General features: G+C 37.3%; 1 protein-coding gene across 1 annotated transcript in view; it reads right to left on the bottom strand.

Annotated features, from left to right (window-relative positions):
• Positions 1-5,562: 5,562 nt before the first annotated feature.
• Positions 5,563-10,810, bottom strand: part of LOC149171397 (uncharacterized) — a 421,147-nt gene continuing 415,899 nt past the window's right edge. The window contains 4 exon segments of the mRNA XM_089424078.1: positions 5,563-6,035; positions 6,122-6,248; positions 6,423-6,495; positions 6,602-6,768. Coding sequence (XP_089280204.1) covers positions 5,903-6,035; positions 6,122-6,248; positions 6,423-6,495; positions 6,602-6,768 — 500 coding nt within the window. The 3' untranslated portion in view covers positions 5,563-5,902.

Genomic DNA, 10,810 nt, shown 5'->3' with positions numbered 1-10,810 from the left:
GTTTCTACATTGAAACCCTAGCTCATTAGAGTTTGGTGGAATGTGTAAGCAAGGCCCTTATAATGTCTTAGAAATGATTTCCTTGGTATGGATGTGTTTGTCTAATCAAACCCCAGTGTAATCAAGTTTGTATGTCTAGCTCTTATCTGATATTTTGGTGAAGTTGGGTTTGACTAACACATGATATGAAATGTATTTGCATGATGATGAAATTTAGGCATATATAGATATCTCCTTTTGGTTCAAACCCTAGCTTGGTCTAGGTCAAATGTATTAATGTTGTCAGACATATGATATGCTTCTGAATAATTATGAATTCCTAGATACGTGTGTTGACCTAGTTATTGATGGTCATAAGTCTTAGGATTTAATGGAAGTCCTTGCCTGAGATTCTAGGAGGATGATATTTAGAAATCTAGGGTTTGCAACTAAATCATAGTACTAGTTAAATCGTCTAGTATGTGTGATATAACAATCTGAGATCTATTTATTTAATGATTGTTGAGATTGTGAAAATGAAATTCTAGGGTTTTGGAGTTGAACCTTAGTAAAAGTAAAAATATCTAATGTATGATGACATTATGATAATTTGAGATTTGTGTAAGATTGTTGAAATCTGAGTTTTGGTTGGGATTGATGGTTGATCAGGAAATCTAGGGTTTACAACTAACCCTAGTGGAAGTTGGTCATGTGAATGACTAAGCTGTGATTGGTTTTGATGGACTCTTTTGTATGAAATCTAAGATTTGTATAAAAACCTAGTGAGAAGTCTAGCATATAGATTTTGAAAGGTTATTAGATGCTTTATAGGGTCTTCTATATGTTGTAGGAAGCTGTCATACCTTTGGAAGTAATATTGAAACCCTAGATGGAATGAAAGTTGTTATGAAGTAGTCTAGGGTTTATGACCAAGTCCCTAGCAAGTTGTTAAAGAGTATGTCTTTTGTTTGTAATTAAGTTTGGGTATCTGATATGTATAAAGTTGAAATGCTTCCATGATTTTGATATGGCTAATTTCATGCTCCTATAGACTTGGTTGTACTTGCTATCTAAGTTGTGCAGGTACACAATCTTCAAATTGGTGAAGATGCTCGATGTGACAAGCATGATGAGGATGATAATAACTCTGATGAAATGGTTAGAAGCCGCGAATGATTCTCCGATGACGAAAATATGAAGTCGATCTCCCGAAGGAAGCATGCATAGAAGAGATCTCCCTAAGATTAAGAGGGAGTCCGGATGAAGAGGTGCTTCCTAGTTGAGAGGGCGGGCATAGCTTGGTTTTGATTAATGAATTTTGGAGGATATGTTGTTGCATGAGAAGTAGGAAAGGAAAGTATTGAGGAATCTTATGTCAAAGATTCGGTTGATAGTCCTACTGAGTTGAGGAGCAACATCTAAAATGACCCCAAAGGTTTCTATTTGATTATGTACATGTGAAAGTATATAATTGATTGGGGTTGTGAATCTCTTGAAAGTTTTGATAGCATGCTAGCTACCAATCAATTTGATTGGGAGAGATTGGTCATCCTTGATTAGCTGGATCAAGGGGTGTTAATGCTTTGTGAGTGAAGCACTGCCTGGGAAGACATCTAGCCGAAACTTTGTGTTGATGTTTAGGTCCCGAAGTTGGAAAGGTGGTGTTGGTTATTGAACTTTGTTTTGGATACACACTTGAATTTTTTTAGGTTGGTGGTTAGCAAGCCTGATGATACCTAGAGGGGTTGAAAGCTTGAGTCCATCTTAGTCCCACTCAGATAGATTGCCCTGATCAGAAATCTAGTCTGTGGCATTGCGGTGCCTAATTGTTGAGAGATCAATGGATAGATTGCTCTGGCCAGGAATCTAGTCCATGGCATTGTGGTGCTTAAACTTCTTGATAAATGATGTGGTTTGAGATCTTCCATGTACCTATTTCGTTATATGTAAATATGAATACCTCCCTAGTTAATAGGGAGTGTTGGAAAATGTAACTAGGTTCAATCTTCATTATTGTACTTGAGTCAAATGTAATATATTTGTCAAAAGAAAGTGATTTTTATTATTATTATTAATTTAATTTTTACTTATTAAAGCATGGGTTTCATGCTAGGTCAAAAGTATAGGTCAAGTCTCCATTGTAGGCTTTAGGTTATTGTCAAAATAAATTGTGAAGACTCCTCCATCCATCAAAGTGTCCTTGCTGTTGAAAGGGTCTCCATCAAGTCGAATCCCATAAGATCTCATGTCAACCTACACAAATAAATGAATATACATGTTGGCTCAATAATTAAGACGCAACTCTTCACAATGTTATGTCAGCGTATTTTACTTGGGGCAACCACTATATATACCCGCTTGGGTTCCTCGCGTAAGACAAATCACAAAACTCGCATTATTTCAAAGGAAGTTTCAGAGATGACAATAAGTTCATGCAAGGCTTCGGAGAGGCACAAAAGTTCGGAGATGACATAAAAGTTCGGAGATGACACATAAGTTTTAGATTATAATTTCAGAGCTCACATTTATCAGTGATCTCAGGATTCATATGAGGGCAAACTTTTTTGTGATTCAAGTTCGGATGAGGGCAAACTTTTCTGTAATTCAAGTTTGGATGAGGGTAGACAGTTTTGTGTTATTTCAAGAGTTCGGATAGCGCATCATGATGATCTCCATGATCAGTGTTAGGCCTCACCACAATAACCTCATCTCTGTACAGTGATTTCGTTGATGCTATTACAGTGATGCTTCCACAGTTTGTCAATGTCTCGATGCTATGATGGATGGAGGTAGTCTTTAGTCTAGATTGTTAGGGTCATGGTCGTCTCATTTTTCGAATCTATTGAAGGAAGAACTTATGACTGGGTTTTCCCCTCGAGGGGGGTTTTTCCCTGGCATCGCGTTCTCTTCTTTTGTTGCTTGGCATTAATCTTGATGATCATAAAAGATAACATAAGAAAACTAATACTAATAATGAAAACATCACAGGTTAATTTCATTAAGAGGAAAACCATTTAACTGCCACGTATATAGATTTTCCAACAATAATTATTTTATGTATTTCATAAAAATATAAAAATAATTTTATTATTATTATTCTTGAGGCATGGGTTTCATGGTCAAGGGAGATTTATTTTTAGGTCAAACACCCATTGAGTGCTTCTAGGGCTTGTCATTGAGTCTACAAGTCAATTGAGTCATTGTCATGTATGAAAGACCCTTTTGGGCATGTTTCATATTGTAAATAAAATTTATGAGTCAAAAGACCTCATCATGGTGCAAAGGTCAAGTCCGCCTACATGAAGTGACAAGTCGGCCTAAAGATAGCAATTTGTATCCCTCAAAAGCCTATATATAAGAAGGAACTCAACCTCATTTAGACACGCTCTCAAGCAAGTTCAATATCCTCAAGATAGAAGCTAAAAAAGGACGAAGAAGAAGATCAAAGTTTTGGGCCTCTCTCTCTCTCTCTTGTGTTAGGGTTTTTACAGTTACTGGGCAAGACGAAATTATGAAGCTGCATCGAAGTTGTGAAGCTGCATTGAAGTTGTGAAGTTGCATCAACGCTGTGAAGTTGCAACTAGGTAGACGCTGTGAATTCGCTGGAGAGGTCACAGTTGCAGAAGAATCTACTGAAGGAATCGAAGTTGCAGAATAATTCGTTGGGCAGAAGAATTTGCTAGAGGTCAAAATTGCAAGAGTTGTTGAGAAACTGCTAGAAGGAAAGCTCGTCAAGGGTCTTGGTCTTGGAATTCGTCAATTGAAAATTCTATAAGAAGAACGGAATTCTTGTGGGTTTTCCTCTCAACTAGAGATGTTTTGGCCCTGGATAATCGCCTATATCTTGTGTCCTCTTGTCTCACTGTTCTTTATGGTTTGGTCGTTGTTTGATGAAAATAATGCAATAATAATTAAGTTGAAGAAGAATCTAACAAAGATGAGTAAAAATACATCACGAGCAGTTATCAAAGTAAGAGAAATCACACAATCTAGCTGCCCTAGATTTCTCAACAACCCCTCCATTTTGCTCATTAGATGCCATCAAACTGTCCTCCAAATATATGTATTCATAAGCTTGAACTCTGTCCATTGTTTCAAACTACTACAAAGATAAAACTGTAGTCCTTTTTCATATCAACCGAACCTCAGAAGACCAAACTGTGTCACCTCAGAAGCTTGAACTGTGTCACCTTAGAAGACCGAATTGTGTCACCTTAGAAGCTTGAACTATATCACCTCAGAAGCCCGAATTGTGTCACCTTAGAAGACCAAACTATATCACTTCAGAAGCCTGTCAAATTGCATTGCCAATATATGCCAATATATTCTTGTTTCCACAAATGAATGGACGAGTCCTTTCAGGGGGCCGACTTGGCAACTGGGAGAATAAATCACTTTAAAAAAACAATTTATTTTTTCTTCCAATTGTCCAAATGAGACAATACAATTTAAACTTTTTCTTTATAACAAAATAAATCATTTCTTCATGTAATTATGAAGACCGAAGCTAGTTACAATTTCCAGCATTTTGGACTTGGTTTTTGGAATAGATTTCTAGAGATTTTTATTGTAAACCTTGCTGAAGAAGAATTTCTTCTAGGAGAAGAGTTGCTGGGTTTTCTCCCAAATTTGGGGTTTCCAGGGAAAATTTGTTGTCTCTATTGCACATGGCTCTCTCTTTATGGTCTTATTTGTTTCTACTGTTTCTGCTGCATTACTGTTAAGATTTTCTGTGTAATTGCTTAATGATATCGGTGGCATAAGAAGAATTAATTGAAGATCATTAGAAGTAATTATCATATCAGAAAATTGGTTTCTACTGTGTTTATTGTAGAAAAATCAACACTTTTGTGAACAAAAGTATTTACGGGCAATAAATTTTAAAATATTGCAAATGTTTCTTAAATAAGTAAAATGTACATAAATATCTTTCTACAGTATTCTTGATGACTGATTTTTAGAATTGCAACATCACATTTAACAGTCTAAAAAATTGCACAATTTTTTATGGCAAAAGCAGTAAAATACATGTAAGCCCCCTGTTAATTTTCAAAAAAGATACAGAGTATTTGGGGGAGTCTGCTCAGCAAAAGCTCCATAATGAACCAGGCTTGCTTGTTTCAGTCAAATTTGTACAAATCTGATCAGTCATCAAGACTCTACTAGTTTGACCAAGACTCGGCTAATTTCATCTGTAATGAGCCTTCTGACGACTGCTAGCATGATAAGGTGCAAAGAATAAAACAATTAGTCTGTTTGGTTTATATTCTTTATCAGCCCAAATCCCTGTAACTGAAGCCACCATTTGGGGTTTCCAGGGAAAATTTGTTGTCTCTATTGCACATGGCTCTCTCTTTATGGTCTTATTTGTTTCTACTGTTTCTGCTGCATTACTGTTAAGATTTTCTGTGTAATTGCTTAATGATATCGGTGGCATAAGAAGAATTAATTGAAGATCATTAGAAGTAATTATCATATCAGAAAATTGGTTTCTACTGTGTTTATTGTAGAAAAATCAACACTTTTGTGAACAAAAGTATTTACGGGCAATAAATTTTAAAATATTGCAAATGTTTCTTAAATAAGTAAAATGTACATAAATATCTTTCTACAGTATTCTTGATGACTGATTTTTAGAATTGCAACATCACATTTAACAGTCTAAAAAATTGCACAATTTTTTATGGCAAAAGCAGTAAAATACATGTAAGCCCCCTGTTAATTTTCAAAAAAGATACAGAGTATTTGGGGGAGTCTGCTCAGCAAAAGCTCCATAATGAACCAGGCTTGCTTGTTTCAGTCAAATTTGTACAAATCTGATCAGTCATCAAGACTCTACTAGTTTGACCAAGACTCGGCTAATTTCATCTGTAATGAGCCTTCTGACGACTGCTAGCATGATAAGGTGCAAAGAATAAAACAATTAGTCTGTTTGGTTTATATTCTTTATCAGCCCAAATCCCTGTAACTGAAGCCACCAGAGAGGGAGAAGAAAAGCCAAGACACCAATGCCACTAGCCAATAATATTGAAACCAATTTTGAAATCCAATAGGACCTGCAATAAGAAGAGCCTGTGTTACTAAAACACATGCTGGGTATAACCTCATGTACATAAAGAGACTAAATTCTGCAAAAAATTACCTTACTGATAAGGTATAAGAGAACATAAGGCACAGCCCCATGTGAACTAATGCAGTGGTTATTGTTGAGAAGATACAAAGTGCAGTAAGCAAAAGGCATGGTGTAGTCCATTTTGAAAAATTCAAACCTACATGTATATGATAAAACAGTGATAGAGAGTTATAAATATTTATATTCAAGTTAATAAGAACCCTTACTCTAGTTCCATCGAGAAGACATGTGTTAATAGAATCAATAGGGAGTATAGTCAAGAAATCAATATGAAAACATATAATTTGGATTTCAAGTTGGAATAGCCTACCCCCAATCTTTTTAGAAAGCAAAACCAGCAGTGTAACCACGGACAGAAAATTTACCAATGATGTTGCAAGTACCTGTAAAAAATACTATTACCATCAGATAATGCTGGAAATATATACTGTCCATGATGATTGCTATTTATCTAACAGAAATAGCAAGGTCGATGATTAAAATACGTACCAGACCTTCAGAACCAAGGCTCATCTTCGAGATGAATAGCCAATCTAATATAGCATTCATAACAACTGCTGCAGTACTGATATGAAATGGTGTTTGGCCATCATCAAGTGCGTAGAACACCCTGATAATGAGGTCGCGTACTAAATAAAAAGGGGAACCTAAAATATCTGTTCAATACAATTACAGTAGGCACTAGTCACGTGCATGAATAGCATATAGATAAATAACATATGCCATGCTACAATGCTCCATCCATTACCACCACGACACAAACTGTTTGAGGTGCATATAATATATGAAAATGCTGGGCAAGCTTTCTGTTTGGACTTAAAATTGTGTTAGTTATAATTGAGGTAGGTAATTATGTTTACTTAGAAAATCACGATGCTCGTTTACTGATTATTTAGTACAGTTAAATGTATTGGATATAAAATATAAACAACGTAAAGCCTACGTTTTGGGACAGGGTGAGAGCAGTTTGACCAGTCATCTTTTGCTTTGCTAGGGTTTCTACAAAGAGATGGAAATTTACTCTCTATATTGTTGTTGAGGAAAGCATGGGTACCACTCAATTTGAGTTCTCTTCATGGATGATGATTGCTTTTATTTTTTCTGTTACTTTATGCTTTCATTAGTGAATGATTTTACTTTACTTTTGCTGTTATAGTTTTGTTGCCGCAAAATCTAGCAGACCTTGGAGAGGGAAACCCTACAAGGCATAAACTAGACTAAGAGACAACAATCGGGTAGTGGCACACTGTCACCACAGCTGAAAGCCCCTGCTCTTTACGGATTTTCACTGATGGGAGGACTCCCACTATTTGATAAGGGTCACCTATGTATGATATTCTAGGTGGAAGGTGTTAGGCGATCTAAACAAGACCTCAAAGAAAGGCACAATTTTGGGTTCAAGGCTCCACTAAGAGGCAATTCGCTTTCTATAGAGAGACCTATAATGCAAGGCACAAGACCTAGGGTTTGATAGATTTGATGAGTGTTGGAGTAACCCAAGGTCAAGGTCAAGAGAAAAGGTTTCCAATGATGTATGTTAGCAAGGCCAAGGCTCATGAAACCTTCAAAAAGGCCCCCAAGTTGAAGGAAGATAAAACTAGGGTTTCCCTCTTAGGGCAAACAACTAGGGCAAGAGAATTTATGGATGAAATTGAAGTGGATGCCCACCAAAATGATAGATTTGTGGCAAATGATATCCCCTTGATGTTTAGGATCTTCAATCCCAAGAATCCTACTTGCCTAGGGATTCACATCAAGCCCTAGTTTACCACCTTAGCCTTAAAGAGACCGACATTTCAAGGAGAGAGAAAAGGATAAGAAAGGTAAATGATCACCAACCAATTGGACCAATCCCTTATCCCTTGGGAGTATGGAGTCAATGCTATTTCAAAATAACCATATAGTTTCCAAGGAGGCCAGGATTTTGATGACCTAGCTACAAAAATTCCAACAATTACCTATGTTGAGAAATCAATGCAACTAGACTAGGGTTTGATTTCTCTTTCTTGATAATTATTTGTGAGTTATGTTGACTTCCTTTACTTCTTTATTATATTATCTTTCATCAAGCAATTACCATATTATGTGTGTATGAAGATCACAAAAACACAAGACACAAGATATAGGCACTATGCCAGGTGTTAAAATTGGCAACTAGGGCAAAAATTCATGTGGGTCATCTTATTCATGGCTAATAATATATTTATTAGATTCCTCTCGTCGAGAGGTGTAGGATTGATATAAAAATCATCCGATTCCGATGAGTATTCATGGAGATATGAATTTATTTTGATTATGGAATTATTATCAAGCCGACCTACAACTCATGTAGGCTCAGAAGCCCAACAGTCACATCTATTCAAACACCAACGTTGTGTATAAATATAAGAGGACTTTTCCTCATTTGGACTCACACATCTCATCACATCTCTCTCTCTCTACTGCACAGAAATGAGTCTCTTCTCTACTGCGCAGAAATGAGTCTATCTCTCACACATGTGAAGCCGGAAGCTGTTGAACCTGAAGCTGCAACTGCAGATCCAAAGTTTGACCAGCGTTGACCATCAGATCTCCTCCTTAGAACTGCGCTGTAGGTCCATCTAGATCTCCTTTGAAAGCCGCAACTTTTGGTGGTGGAATGAAGTCAATCCGACAGAAGGTTTGCAAGATATCGACTGCCCTAGTTTGAAGTTGGAAACTGCCGAAACTGAAGCTGCAACTGCAAAAGTAAAGATTGACCTGCGTGGACTAGAAGATCTCCTCATCTGAACTGCGCTGTAGGTTCATCTGAACCTCCTCTAGAAGCCGCAACTTTTGGTGGTGGAATCAAGCCGATCCGACGGTCGGTTTGTGAGATATCGTCTGCCCTAGTTTGATAATGAAGCCGCTAATGCTGATGCTGCTGATCTAGGGTTTGCTACTGTTGATATGAATCAGATTTATTGTACTATTTCTCTCTGCTGAATTATTGAAGATAAAAGAAGATTTGATCAAAGGGTTTCCCCACACATTGTGGGGTTTGTCCCTGGCTAGCCGCCACATCTTGTGTCTCTTGTCTTGGCTTGGCTTGTTTTCTGTCGATCGTTTAATGTTCTATCTACACTTTACTTTATGTACATGTGATTGCTAATCTATGGAATATAATAAGAAAAAGAAGTAAGCTGTTATAAGCATAGAACATACCATAATTTAACATGGTATCAGAGCCGAGGTGAAGACAAAGCATGAGTAAGAGCAAGAGCAATCACGGAAGAGAAGATTGGCAAGGCTATCCTAAAAGAACTATGGGGTCCTCAACACTCTTTTCCTGCCGAAGACAAGCTCCGTGAGAAAGCTGATTATCACAGATGGAAGATGTCTATCGATATAACCCTAGAAGATCAAGGAGTGCTGGACCATGTAAGAGGAAATATTGTTGAGCCTCCATCAAATGCATCCGCTGCTGCCTGGAACAAATGGAAAAATGGAGAAGTCAAAACAAAAAATATCATCCGAGACTCTATCGACAAGCACTTGGTGGCCTACATCTCTGAACTGGACACCTCCAAGGAAATCTACGATAGACTAGTGAGTTTATTTAAAGTTAATGATGCAAATCAAGTTTTGTTTCTTAGAAATAAGCTGAGGGAAATCAAGAAGGGTAAAGATGAGAGTATGCAAGCATACTTCTTAAGAATCACAGAGATCAAGAACAATCTCCTATCTATTGGGGAGACTATTATTGACAGAGAAATGGCATTCACAACTCTTGGAGGATTACCATCCGAATGGTATGTGTTCAGGACTACTCTTCTAAACAATAATGTAATCCCTGGTTTCGAGGAATTAATGGCTAGATGCATTCAAGAAGAAACAAGGGTAGAAGAGCAAGAAATTCCCTTGCCTAAAGGTCCTCCTGCTGCTTTTTCTTCTCATGCTAAGAAAAGAAAAAATTCTGGGTCTAAATTGAAAATAAAGGCTAGATCTAAGGGTGGAAGAAAAGGACGGTGTTTCATTTGCAATAAAGCAGGTCACTATGCCAGGGAATGCCCTGATAGAAAGGACTCTCACCGTGACGATGATCAAAATCCCTCTCATGGTAATCGAAGGAATGGAGAATTCGACAACAAAGGTAAAAGGAATGCTGGAAATCAAGGAAGACGACAACCATTCAAGAAGGCTAGAAATTCCAGGTATGAATCTAACACTGTTGACAATAAGCAGGCTGAATATTATCTACCAGCTGCTCTATCTACCTCCGCTCCTTCAGACTCAATGGGAATTTGGCTCATTGATAGTGGTGCCTCAAGACACTTCACTGGTTATAAAGAAGTACTCCATAATCTGGTAGAGAAAGAAACTAACTTGGAAATTGTCCTTGGAGATGACATGAAATACCCCGTGAAAGGTGTAGGCAATGTTTCTCTCAAATTGAATCAAGGTAATACGATTCACTTACAAGATGTATTATATGTACCTGATCTCAAAAAGAACCTGGTATCCATCTCGGCAATGGAAGACAAAGGCTACAAGGTAACCTTTAGCGATGGCAAGGTATGTATATGGAAAAATAATGTTAAAGATGCTTTCACTCTTGGGTTTCGAGTTGATTCTTTATATCAGGTCGGTGGAAGTCCGCTAGGTGTCATGTCTTGTGACACAACTCTTCAGTCCGAACTTTGGCATTGGAGGTTTGCCCACCTTCATTACAAAGCTCTA

This window comes from Pinus tabuliformis, chromosome 4_2 (genome assembly GCF_031772625.1).
Source record: "Pinus tabuliformis cultivar Carrire ecotype Pingquan chromosome 4_2, CPIR1, whole genome shotgun sequence".
Lineage (NCBI taxonomy): Eukaryota > Viridiplantae > Streptophyta > Pinopsida > Pinales > Pinaceae > Pinus > Pinus tabuliformis.
The sequence above is the reverse complement of the archived record's forward strand: the minus strand, read 5'-3'. Positions and strand labels throughout refer to the sequence as shown.